Here is a 14198-nt window from a genome sequence, read left to right as displayed (position 1 = left end):
AGTCTTGGGGCTCAAAGGGCCTGAAGGTGCCCAAGAGCCCATAAGTCACAGACCAGACATCTCAACATGGGCCTGCTCCCGCCACACTGGAGAAATCTGAACACAACCTAATCTTCCTCAAACAAAAGTACAAGCCGCTCGTACAGAGGGAATCAATCACAACGCTACTCATCAGGAAGTGGTCTCCAGGTCGTAACACTTCCAAGCTCAAATACACAGAGCAGCCATCAATAACAGCAGCCAAGACAGAGGTGTGGCAAAAGAGGTGGGCTACATGCTAAACCAAACACGAGAGCCACACGACCCTGTAGCCTTTTCTTTGCTAATGTCCGCTCTCTCAAAAACAAGATAGAGCTAAGAACCAGGGAAAAATCCCAACATGAAATCAGTGTTTTCCTGTGATTTTTACAAAACCCGGACTGCTGCAAGTAAGCCAGACTCAGCCATCTATCTACAGACCCACTCAACACACTGTGGAGACCACACACCTGCCTTGAGTACAAATAAAGGTGAAGGTGTATCAGTTTATGTTAACGATAGATGGTGTGTGGACATTCAGGTGGTGGAGATGATGAGCAAACGTCAAAATGCTGATGGTGAAGTGCAGACCTTTTTATTTACTGAGGGACTTCAGTGCTGTGTCTATACTTCCTGTTTACATCCTGCAGTAGCATGACATCATCACCAAACATGAGACTGCTCACCCAGATGCCATGTTTGTTATTTTAACAACTACAACTTCTTGACTGTGCTTTCAAAGTCCCATCAATGTTCTGTAGCAACATGAGGGGCATGTAGAAGGCTGTGGCCCAAACCCAGCTATAGTTCTGTGTTCCTCTCAGTACAGGCAGCTCCTCAAACAGCCCCTCCACTAAATAAAATATTAAAGTTTGGAGTGAAGACACTGATTTGGTGCTTTAGGACTGCTTTAATGCCACAAACTCAGGTGTGTTTAAGATTGCTGCCTTAAAAGAGGACAGTTATGATTTACAGGAATATGAAACAATGGTTAATAGCTACATCAGCATTGATAATATTGTCCCAGTTAAATGCTGTAAAATATTTCCAAATCAGAAAAAGCACCTCAGCAACTTTTACAATCACAGTGGAGATTAACAAACTCATTGCAGTACGGAATGGGACCATTCCTGCACCATGAGGATGGGATCGCGCTCTAGCATGTCTTTAAAGTGGCAGAATTGATTGCTTTCCCATAAATACAGGACACTACCCCGGCACACAACATTTAATTAATTTACTTTTTAATGCAGTTGAGTGTTATTTTTGTTTTTACAGTTATTTTATTTTGCTGATTTTTAGGTTTATCTATTAATGGTCTGGGGTCTCTGTGGGGAGGGGGAATGACAGCAGGGAGGCTGCAGAGAGGTGTCTGCAGGACTAAAAGTCTGCATCCTTGTCCCAACTCTGGATAGTTACATTTGGGGGGGGCTTAATAAATACTGCCAGATTTCTAGAAATGAAAGAATGAAGGACCCAAATTCAAATTTCAGAGGCAGACTTGATAAAACAAGAGTCGACCCTTTTATTTGGCTGATGAAAGTCCAACATAACAGAAAATTAACATAAAAATAACAGAAGCACAGAAACACACGGGGAACAGTTTGATGCAAAACAGGATGAATGAAAACACACCGTTTATACCAGGCGTAGGGAACGTTAGTCCTCGAAAGCCGGTGTGCTGCAGGTTTTAGATCTCACCCTGGGTCACCACACCTGAATCAAATGATTAGTTCATTAGCAGGCCTCTGGAGAACTTCAGGACATGTTGAGGAGGTAATTTAGCCATTTAAATCAGCTGTGATGGATCAAGGACATCTAAATCCTGCAGGACACCGGCCCTCGAGGCCTGGAGTTCCCTACCCCTGGTTTATACTAAGGCTACGTTCACACTGCAGGTCTTAATGCTCAATTCCGATTTTTTGATCAAATCCGATTTTTTTTGTCTGCTTGTTCACACTACAAATAAAATGCGACAGCAAACGCGCTCTAGTGTGAAGCCTCAAAGCGGCCCGCATGCGCGAAAGAAGACGTCACACACAACGCACTCTGTTTAGACCCAGAGCAAACAGTGTTGTTTGACTGATGGCCTTAATATAAAGACTTGTTTCGGATTTTTCGTTTCCCAATTTTGCTTTAAGTTATAAAGTTATTGTGTTATTTACATATGGCCTAATAATGATCCTTATTGCTGTTTTAGAGAGGAGCGGTGCTTCAAAGGATAGTGTCAGAATCTGCAGATTATACAGTACAAATAAAATGTTCACGTTTCTCCAACGTTGTCTTCCCATCAGTTTCACTAACATCTACACTGGATGGCCAGGAAGTGTTTGCGATGTCTTCTCGGGCGCTGATAATTGGCGTCTGTCTTGTGTCAGTGACGTAAAAAACTGATTAATTGCGACATGACCATTCAAACAGCAGTCGCTTTCTAAAATTTCGGATTCAGTACCACATACGAACGTGACCCAGATCGGATTTGAAAATATCGGATTTGTGCCGTTCACACTGTCATACCATGATCGGATATGGGCCGCATAGGGTCAAAGAAGTCGGATTTGATGCGCTTTCACCTGCAGTGTGAACGTAGCCTAAGACACAAGGAAGCTAATCAAGAGAAGAGGAAACGGGTGGGGAACACAGCTAAAACTAATTAAGAGAAAAAAGGTAAGGTCATTAAAACTAAAAACAGATAATGAAGGCAAAACACTACCAAAATAAAACAAATTAAAAAAACGGCACCAACCACAGTGATAAAGAAAAGCAAAAAATATTATACTCATCTACAGTTAGGCTGTTATTTTAGCATCAACAATTTAGACGCATTGTAGACCCTACGGTATATTATTGTAGGGTCTACCTTACAATATAAAGCGCCTGCCTGACTGTTGTTGTGATTTGTATTTGTATAAATAAAACTGAATTGAATTTCTCTCGATAAGATTCTGTTGTCTAAAAGTCTGTAAGTCTAAAATGTGTTGCCAGTTAGTGATGACCTCAGCATTGCTAAGTCCTGTCTTAGTGGGTCTCTGAAACATAAACCCAGATTAATTGGGTGACCTGTTATTTATTCTTTCAGCTTGAGATCTGTTCTGAAATCTTACTGAAGTTTCTCTGAACGGTTTCTTTGCATTGTTAGCATGGAGATGTGTTACTGTTCTTTGTCTGGCATACTCATCTGATGCACTGTTCACTTATATCAATTTTATCATCTCCATCAAACACGAAAGTCCCCTTGACCTATGGACCCTTCAATAAAGCAATCTAATTTTACAAATGACCCAGAAATGTCTCAGTGGTGCAGCAGAACATGTGAAACATGTGAAACAAATGAGCTGACAGCGAGATCATTTGAGGTTATCAAGTCTAATTATTCCCCAGTCCTGCAGACTGGTTAGTTAGAAGCTATGCTAAAGTCTTCAAGCTGAATTCCTACACCCGGGTTTGGATGTACCGCTACTCATGCACAGTCATTCAGGCATGTATTCATGCCATTAGTAGGTTTGTGAGTACATCCGCACCACAGTATCCCACAGATTAAAGACAGAAAACTCAAAGTCAGTGATTATTCTGATTTCACACCCACACGGGCAGTTTCAGGAGGAGGCCCTGCTGGGCCGTAACAGTCATCACCATTATTAAACTGACAGCCGCATTTTACTTTCCATGAAAAAAGGATCTGGAGCTCAACCCACTTCAGGCATAAAATGTTTGTCACAAGGAAAAGTAATTTCTTTAAAATGATAACTGAAAAATTACTTTAAAATGGTGTCAAACTGAGGGACTAAAGGGGACTAGATCCAGTACGAGGTCTATCAGTGAAAATAAAGGATCCCCACAGTGGATCTGAATGTGGACTTACTCTGTTAAACTGGACAAATCTGTGATTGTGGCCTTCCCACTAGCCAGACCTGTTAGTTTTTCACTAGCTAGCTGGGAAAGAGAGCAACAGTACTGTCCTAGAGCTAACAAGACACACAGCTGCTTCTGAGGAGAGAAAAGATGTTGGCAATACTGGATGTAAAGAATAAGGAAGGAGATATGAGACTCCATCCAGCAAGCAGTTACCCACAGATCAGCCCTGGGGGACAGCTAATCAATGGGGCTGTTGTCAAGTCTCATCATCTTTCCTGTGCTGGCCCAGTTTCTCCAATAAGTCAAGGCCACAGCCCAGAGAGGCTCGGGAAGGTTACAGTTAGCAAGGTGCAAAGGAGAGCAGGACTGGCGACAGTCTGGGAGAAGGCCAGTGCTGATAAAGGTGGAGGCTCCACTCTGATGTGGTGGAAGGGGAAAAAACAGACAGCATAGCTAAGCAGAGACACCGGCCTAACAGACAATAAGAGGTCTTTGTCACTTTGTGCCTGTGTTGGTAACTGGGCATGTGCAGCCAGTGTGTAAAATAATTCAATGTTTATTATGTCATTGCTGGCAGAAGAAGAAAAATCTGAAACGAACATAAAAATGAAATAATTGCAAGTGTAACAGGTAACCAAAGGTAACAGTTTGACAGTCATAAAATATTTAGTTTTTTAATTAGAGCTTGTAGGATTTGAAGGTACAGTCACTTCAGTAATCAGCACTGCTCTCCTGCCTGGTGTCTTGAACAAGACATGGGTAACCACTTCACTGGGGCTATCAGGTCTTTAAGCCCCCCTCTGCTGTTACCCCTCAGTGGTCATCTCGTCACCCAGTTGTAGTTGTTTCTTTTGATCCAGCACGAGTTTTTGTGCTCGTACAGTGTGTTTGAATCATTGTCACTTGTCCCAAGTGGATGTAAGAAATTATGCTCTGAATCTGCGATGTAGCCCTGAATAACTCCTGCATACAGGTGGGTCATGTCAGATACCTGAGCTCCACTCACTGTGTGGAGGTCCCAGCAATGAACTCAGCAGTCTTAACACTAAAGGAAGTCAGAGGCTCACTGCCCCCCCCCATCCCCCATCCCAGCTCCACTTCCCCCCTGGTAAAGGCAGGCACTGCTGCTTGCTGACTTTGGTGAGCCCGCACACTGAGGGAGATAAGCAGCCCTCAGGACAATACAACAAAACGTCCTGCTCTTACATGTTCATCATAACCTTCACTGCCCTCTCCACAACAAGACATAGGAAGGTGGGGCTGCCTGGGTCAGTGGGGTTTTGTTTCTCCTGCAAGGGAAAAGGAACCCTGGCCTGAAACACAGATAATTTACTTGGGATACACTAAACACTCCATTAGTAAATATACACACATGCATACACATAAACACTCCACACACTCAAACCAGCCCCTGCATCATCCCCAACAATAATCCCAACACTGCAGTTAAAAGGACAGTGTTGGGATTATTGTAGTTAGGGTGAAGCGTTTGTTGTCAGGAAGCTTGGCCTGCTAGTTTAAAGCCTCGCATTAATGAAATTCATACTTTGGTGAAACTTTGATACTCTTATGTAAACGTTCTCCTTCTTTTCTCTTTGTGTGTGGCAGGTTTTGTGTTGGAGACAAGTTCTTCCTGAAGAACAACATGATTCTGTGCCAGACAGACTATGAAGAGGGGCTAATGAAGGAGGGCTATGCTCCCCAGGTCCGCTGACCTTCACAGGCCAACATGGAAGAAGAGGAAGAGTGGGAGGAACTCCAGAAAGAGTGCTAATGCCTTCCTGTCCATGTTCCCCACATGTACATAAGAAAGACTCCCTGAGAGGGAACACACACTGTTGTACAGAACAGCCATAAAGACGACGTGGCAGGGAAAAGCCCTGGAAGCCTACAACAAACGTTATCATATGAAAAACATTTTTGGATTTTTCTTTGTTCGCAAACGGTGGATGCTGCCTTTTCCCACCCAACCAACAAATACTGGCCTGAAAGGGAATTTTTAACCAACAGCTGGCATTGGTTGCTCTTTTAAAAAAGACTAGTCCCACCCACCGTCGCACCCAACTGCACTGCACAGTTCAACAGTCTGTGATTGAATCTGAACTAGACTGGGATATTGTCAATCACTAAAACTGTGTGCTAAAGAACTGAGTATAAAAGTATAAAATCCATCCAGTTTGCCTCAAGTGTGGCAAAATAATACTTTTGGGAGTGCGTGTGTGCGTGTCGGTCCATGTACATCCTTTCAGGCTAAAGACTTCTGTCATACGTCCTTCAAGGCTTTGCATGGTTCGGGTGATCCTTTCAGAAACGTGAAATTCCACACCTGACAAACAAAAGTGAGAAACACTTAACTTTATGCTGTAGGACCATGCAGCATTAACATAGACAGCAAAAGGGAATATATGTCAGACTTAACCAGGGTAAAAATGGAAGTTAATTGTGGACTTGATATTGGACATTTTGGATAAGGTAGACAAACATCCAGCTCCTGAAGTTGCTTCATGTCTGGATGTGTAAATAAGCAACTGTTTGCTAACACCTCAGTCAAATGATTCATTGGGGAATAGTACAGTATGTCAGCTCCTTCTGCAGCCCACAAGTGTGTAAAAAAACTCTATAAGAAAAACTTTAAGTGTAATAGGACAGACTTAACGCCTATAAGTGTGAGATATTTCCATGGTTTGACAAGAGTTCCTAAAATGCAGTATTTTCAGTATTTTGGACTGGGACTCTGCCACTATGATTCTGTGATGGGTTGGTATGTTGTTTTAGGTGGGGATGGTCTTTCTTTTATTAAAAACCTCCAGTCAAAGTGAAATACTCATGGACACCGAGAATATTTAAGTGGTTTGTAGAATTTTGAACATGGATAGTTTCAGTCATTTGCACTCACACATGGCCACAACGCCTTCCTCCCACAGTGGGAAGTTTTCCTCGTCAGCTGAGAGGAAAACATCTCATCTTTCTGTATGAGCCCCATCTGAGCTCGTGGCACCATTTCTTAGCAGGACAACAGGAAGAAGCTTCTCTAATCTGTAAATTGTGGATGTACATTCATTTCTGCTTGCTTGTACAATGATTTCTTTTTATGTGTCATCCAGCATGAGAATCTTATTTTTAGGACAATGCTTGTAAATACTATAATTGTAATAATTTTAAACACAAATGTAATAAAGTTTTATTGTCTAACCAGTGGTTATGGTGTCTTTCTACTCTTTCCTATTGATTTGACTGTTGATTTACAAATACATTACAAATATATTTGCTACATTTTACAGTGTTTGCTGAAGCAATGAGGGTTAAGTATCACAGCCAAAGACGCAGCTTTAGTTGTAAAGCTGTTCTCTGTCCCATGTTACAGCTTATGAGATATGAGTCATCAAAAGTGCAGTCATTAGTTTCTTTGCTCTTTCTGATGTGCTGATGAAACGGAGGTCACATAACCTAAGAGCAGAGAGCTTTGGTTGACAGTTAAATATTTCCACTGATGAGTTTTTGTTTTGTTTTGTTTTTGTCAAATCTTTCTATTTTGATCCTGTTTCATGGAGCAAAAGAAAAAACAAAGCTTCTTTTACATGTTACTGTTGCAGTTCTCAACAACAGTGACAGCTGTTTCCACGTAAGGTTTTTCAGTTAATTACCTGGATTTCAATTTAGGATAATCTGGAAAGGTAAATTATTTGAGGTAAAGTTAGACTTCACAGATGTTTCCATGACTTTACACTTAAGCCAGCTGAATCTCACAAAGAGAGAGAAAATCTTTTTATTTTAAAGTGTGGCACCAATAAGAATAATTCTCAATACTGACACATAGATGCTCTTATCAACACATCTGAAGTCAGATGTTAAGCCCTGAATCTTGATGCTGATTATTATTGGACTGTCTATGTTGTTTGTCTTGGTGATGATGAAGAGGAACACAGTGATGGTCTGTACCATTCAAATGTTGATGAATGCTGTTTTTGTGATTTTGTATATTTTCCTAAATGTCAGACAAGGTGTCATATCTTTTATTAACTCAGGAAAGGTTTGGTGTGGAGTTCTATAATCATCATTATAACTAAAAACATTTAAAACCACAATTAAACTACCAATCACCACTTACCAACAGCAACACAACTTAAGGAAAGTGTAACCACTAACACAGTGAAACATGCACTTTCTTTGTGGGTGGATATAACCCCTTGGTTAACCTTGATAAAGTCACTTGTGTCTTTTGCATATTTTTGAAAATTTTACCTTTTTTCCAGTAAAGGTTTGGATTAAACTAAATAAAATAAACTAAAATTATTTGCAAATAGTTTTAAACCTAAAGACAACATATACATATTAGAGCACAATTAAAACTGTTGTTTTTACAACAGTGTCTGCTAAGTGAGGAGCAGTGTTGGTCAAGTTACTTGAAAAAAGTAATCAGTTACTAATTACTGATTACTTCCCCCAAAAAGTAATCCCGTTACTTTACTGATTACTTATATTCAAAAGTAATTAATTTTGCAATAGTAATCCCTTACATTACTCGTTACTTGAAAAAAGTAATCAGATTACAGTAACGCGTTACTGCCCATCTCTGGTGAGGAGTTGAGTTGTTGCAGTTTAAAAACAAATGTATTAGTGTTTGAAGATAAAGAAATAAAAAATAGTTAATACTTGATTAATGTACCAGAAGACATGATGCTGTTATCAAATTTATTTTTAAAGCAGCATTTGTTTTTTTTGACTGATGTGTTGTCTGTTGTTCTGTTATTTACATTTTAGGTAGCATCCATTCTTTTTTTGAACACCTAGTTTTACTCAAGAGAAGGCTGAGCTGTGAAACACAACATAGTCAGACTGTCTTTTCTAATCACAATGTAAGACGCTCGCTCCTCAGTGGGATCTGCACTGCCCTCCCTCCACCTGAAGACATGTAACCTTGAGAGTAGTAGAAACATGTCCTTGACATTTTCACTGACCTTACAAAGCATAAAGAAAAACTACGATGCAGAACCCTTCACTCATGTGCGTTAACAGCTATTAAGAACCTTCAAAAACGTATTAGCTCCAAGCCTGCATGTTGTTAGCATCTTCATCCATGTTTTACAGCTGACCCTCGGTGTGTGGATAGCCCTGCTCCCTTTGCCAAATGGCTGCAGGGGCAAAAATAATGATCTTTACAGACATACCAACGCTATCTGGAACAGATAACACAGCTTTAATGGCTCCTTATCCTTTGGCCCTTACATTGTGATAGGCATACTGGAAAATATCTCCCAGTTGTTGGATCATTAGCTCTTTATTGTAGGCATAATGCACTGTTGATTTTTGTGTGGGATTTGAGTTTTCTAGCGAAAGTGTAGCTCTGCTGTCAGTAGCAAAGGACAACAAAATGCAGAATCAGTAGGTCAAAACACAACACAACGTCTGCTTCGTAAAAAGAAAAGACAAACATAAAACTGATTTTTTGTATCCAAGTCGTATCTATCTGATTTCTGCTGTTAAAGAAGTATCTCAGATCCTAATCTCAAACTAACTGTGGAGACATTACATCTGTGCTTATTATTTCTGTATAAGCAAACTTTTGCACTATTTACTACCATTCAAAATCAGTTTGGGACCTGTACTCACAAGAAGTTTAACAACAGCAATATGCAGTGTGTGTGCGTGTGTGTGTGTGTGTGTGTGTGTGTGTGTGTGTGTGTGTGTGTGTGTGTGTGTTCAGGGAAAGCATTAGGCAAGTTATCACTGTCAGTAGCTTCAATGCAATGAGGATACATAGAAACAAACAGTGAAAGCAGGACTGTGCAGACTTTCAGCCTCTTTGGTCTCAGGGTCTTTCTTTTGATGTAGCAGGGTAACTTCTACCAGATGTCCATTTAGGCCCCAGCCTGCCAATTCAACCATGAACGGAAAATTACAGCAAGCCACCTTGCGCGCGCGCACACACACACACACACACACACACACACACACACACACACACACACACACACACACACACACTATTCTTCAAAGTGGCCTGATGATGATGGTTAAAATGGACGAATCATTCCTGAAGTCTTAAAGCTGAGAGTAAGATTTCAATTATTTGAACCAAATATCAAATAATACCCATCAACAGACTTCACACTGTTCAAAATGCAGGAGCAGGACTTCTCCATATATTAGCAGCAGAATATACAGCTCAGCATGTATCAAAAGAATAATAGTTGTTCACTGATAATGACATTGAAAACACCTACTGTGTTTTCTTTCTTTTTTTTTCTTTTTTTGAGATTTCTTTTAAATTTAATCGCTTTACACAAATCATGGTCACAATACAAAATGAAAACGTTGCGATTATACATAAAAAAAGAAAAGAAAAGAAAGAACCCCCCCCCCCCACACACACACACACACACACACACACACCTGAGGCTCATGTAAAGAGAAACAGAACAAAACAAAACAAAATAAACAAAAAATGTACGTCACACATCTAGAAAATACGTTTATATATAGTCAATAAACGGGTTCCAGAGTCGCAGAGAATTTTTGTTGTGATGAGAGAACTCTGTATCTAAGTTTTTCCAGTGGTAAAAAGAAAAGCACCTCCTTTAATCATTGTATATATGAAGGAGCCTTATCGGACTTCCAGTGGAATAGAATGAGTCTACAGGCAAGCGATGTAGCAAATGCTATAGTATTTTCCTGAGATTTACTAATTTCGTATTGAGGTGGCACAACTCCAAAAATGCCAATGCAGAAATCAAGCACTAAATTCTGCACACTGATGTGAGATAATACATTTCCCCAGTAATTATCCAGGGTTAAGACAAGACCACATCATGTGTCCCTCATTTGCTGGATTATGTCCACACCTGGGACAGGCAGGATCGGCTTCTGGGAAAAATTTTGAAACTGAATTAAACCATGGCGAATGCAAAGGGAGGAAGTATGTATATGATTCAAGCAAGATCTCCACTCATCATCAGATAAATCCACGCCAATGTCTTTTTCCCATTAATTTTTAGTTTTTTCCCAAGTAATAGGCCTTAAGCTCTGTATCAGTTTGTATATGACGGCGATTCGCCTTTTGCCAAAAGGATCCATTTCCAAAATAGCATCCACTTGATTTTTAGGAGGTAGGTAAGGGAATGAAGGAAACAATGTTTTTGCAAAACTTCGTATTTGCAGATATCTAAACATATGTGAGGTTGGTATATTGTAATCTCTCATCAAAGCGTCAAAGGTGTTAAAAGTTTCTCCTGAAAATAAATTGTAAAAAAAACTTCGAACCATTATTATGCCAAATTTGGAATGCTTAACTGAAATGGATGGCAAAAAAAGGGTTAAAAGCAACAGGGAAAAAATTACTAACCTGTTGCAAACAGAAGTGCCTTCTGAATTGAAGCCATATTCTAATAGATGTTCTTACAATTGGATTTGTTATTTTCTTTTTGATTTAGAGCTAGGCATGAGGTTAAGAGGGGAAGTGGATTAGACATCAGTTCCATTTTTACCCAAGCCTCACCCTCGCTATTCTCAGCCGCCCAGTAATAAAAGATAAAATTTGGCAACCCTAGCCCACCAGCCTGTTTTGGTACTTCCAAATATGTTTTTTCCATTCTGGGATTTGAATTTTTCCAAATAAATGTTGCTATTAATCTGTTTAAATCTTTGAAAATTTATTTGGTTATGAAAACAGGAATCATTTGGAAAACATAGAGAAATTTTGGTAAGACCGCCATTTTAACTATATTTATTCTGCCTGCTAATGAGATTGGAAGTGTTGCCCATTTTTTAAAATCTTGTGATGTTTGTTTTAACAAAGTGTCAAAATTATGAATCTGCAACTCCATTATTGTGCGGGTTATATTTGTTCCCAAATATTTAAACATTTCTTTTTCTAATTTAAAGGGGAAGGCAGAGAAGTCTTTCTCTTTGTTATTAATAGGGAACATCTGCATAAGTCATCTGCATACAATGATACTTTGCGCATTGTCCCACCCCTAGAGATTCTGGCAACCTGACTGTCCTCCCTAAGAGCGATAGCTAAAGGTTCGATTACTAAGTTGAAAAGATAGGGAGATAAACTACAGCCTTGCCTGCAGCATCTACTAAGCTGAAAAAAGTCAGAAGTTACATTGTTTGTCCTCACTGCCGCAACCAGAGAGGAAGGCAGTATTTTAATCCATTTTTGAAACAATGATCCAAATTCAAATTTATTTAGGGCCGCATGAAGATATGTTCATTCTATATGGTCGAAGGCCTTTTCTGCGTCAAGAGAAATTATTATTTTCTGACTTTTCTTTTGGCTCTGATGCATATAGGATATTAAGTAGGCGGCGCATATTATAAAATGACTGTCACCCTGGTATAAAGTCGGTTTGATCATGATTGATAATTTTTAGCAGTATAAGATCGATTTGATTAGCTAAGATTTTTGTGAGAATTTTGTAATCACAATTTAAGAGGCTCACCGGTCAGTAGGAGCTGCATTGTGTTAGGATGCCTGGGTCGCTGACCCAGAGTTTTGAGTTTATTATGTTATTTATCATTTCTAGTCTTTGGTTTCTTTGTTAGAGTTCTTATGGTTTACGTCTCTGTTCCCTCTGTTGCAGTGCCTGCCTGTGAGTCTGTCTTTAAGTTCAGTCTGTGTTATGTTTCCTGTTTTACTTTGGAGGTGCGTGTCTTATGTTAATGTATCTGGTTTTGCTTCCCCTGTTTCGTTAGGCCTGATTTACCCCAGCTGTGTTTCCCTCCTGTTGCCCATTCCCTGATTGCTCCCTCTGTGTATTTAAGCCCTGTGTTTCAGTTTGTCCGTGTCGTGATCTACCCTTATCCACCTGTATTTATGCTGTGTGTTCTGGCTGTGTTTATTGTTTGTATTTTGGAAGTTCGTTACATTGAGTTCAGTATTAAAGCTGTTTTGAGTTCACGTTTGTCTCTGGAGTCTGCACTTTGGGTCCTTTTCCTGCCTGCACACAGCCGTCACATAACACATTGTGAGGGATCCTTACCCTTTGTACCCTCTGTGCTGTACAAAGGGTACAGCACAGAAATTATGGCTTGTTTCATAGTATCTGGTAGTGATGGGTCTGTCTAGCACAGGGGTCTCGAACTCCAGGCCTCGAGGGCCGGTGTCCTGCAGGTTTTAGATGTGTCCTTGATCCAACACAGCTGATTTAAATGGCTAAATCACCACCTCAACGTCTTAAAGTTCTCCAGAGGCCTGGTAATGAAGTAATCATTTGATTCAGGTGTTTAGACCCAGGGTGAGATCTAAAACCTGCAGGACACCAGCCCTTGAGGCCTGGAGTTCGAGACCCCTGGTCTAGCACAAACCCCTCACTGGAACGAGACAATTCTACTACAACAGCAAAAAGCATTGGACACCAAGCAGAGCTCTATGATCTCGTGCACGAGGGAGAGAACTGTGACGAGCGCCGTTCCTTCGCTTGACCCCAGTTGCTCTCGTCTGCTCCCTCGTAACACTGCTCTTTATTGAGGTTACATGAATATGCATAAGTTCATTAACATATGACGTTTTACATAGGCATACATGTGAAAGAATACCTTGTCCGTGTGTCGTGTAGGTGTGGGGGGGGTCAAGATGTGACCCTGTGAAGACTCCCCACACCTGCTGGAGCCAGGGAGTCCAGCAGTTCACTTAAACAAAAGGCTCTTACACTCAAACAGATATACGTGTGTTTGCTATACCATATATCAGCAGGAGAAGATACGACCTCTCTTGACCCTAGGAGGCGTGTGATCTATGCCAGAACACTCTGAAGAGGAGTGAACGCACTCCCCTCTTCACGCTACACAGAATTGTTACAGACCTCCCAGGATGAGACATTCTTTCAATCTAAAAACGATTATATACTTCTAAGCATAAATGAAAATAATAAAACATAAACCCAACAGGTAGTTTCTCTTGAAAGAATATTTCCTCTATACAACTTTGAGTATTGGTGCTAGTTTGTCTATAAACATTTTATATAATTTAATAGGGAAACCATCAGGTCCCGGTGCCTTGTTACTTTATTGATTTAATTGCTTCAACAATTTCACCAATGGTTATCTCTCTATCAGTTTCTGTTCTGTCATTTACGGATATTTGTGGAATCGGTAATCTATCAGGCATTTCAGCAACGTTTTTTTATATCAAGCGGATCTGAAGTGTAAAGGTTGGAATAGAACATTTTAAACTGGTCATTAATCATTTTCGGATCGGACGTCTTTTCTCCAGAGGTTTCACAGATTTCAGAAATCGTGTTAACTGATATGGATTACTTAATTTGATGTGCCAAGAGTTTTCCGGCTCTCTCCCCATGTTCAGAACTTTTGCCTTGATTTGA

At 40.3% G+C, this 14198-nt stretch overlaps 1 protein-coding gene across 3 annotated transcripts in view; it reads left to right on the top strand.

The window, feature by feature from the left end:
- The window catches only part of lmo3 (LIM domain only 3), a 53191-nt gene extending 46120 nt beyond the window's left edge, over positions 1 to 7071 (top strand). For all 3 annotated transcript variants that reach the window (XM_005460360.4, XM_025899776.1, XM_005460361.4), the window contains one exon: positions 5482 to 7071. In XM_005460360.4, coding sequence (XP_005460417.1) covers positions 5482 to 5587 — 106 coding nt within the window. In that variant the 3' untranslated portion in view covers positions 5588 to 7071. The remainder of the gene's footprint in view (positions 1 to 5481) is intronic.
- Positions 7072 to 14198: the final 7127 nt, after the last annotated feature.

Source organism: Oreochromis niloticus, linkage group LG17 (assembly GCF_001858045.2).
Source record: "Oreochromis niloticus isolate F11D_XX linkage group LG17, O_niloticus_UMD_NMBU, whole genome shotgun sequence".
NCBI lineage: Eukaryota > Metazoa > Chordata > Actinopteri > Cichliformes > Cichlidae > Oreochromis > Oreochromis niloticus.
Note: the sequence above shows the minus strand (reverse complement) of the source record. Positions and strands in the feature narration are given on the sequence as shown.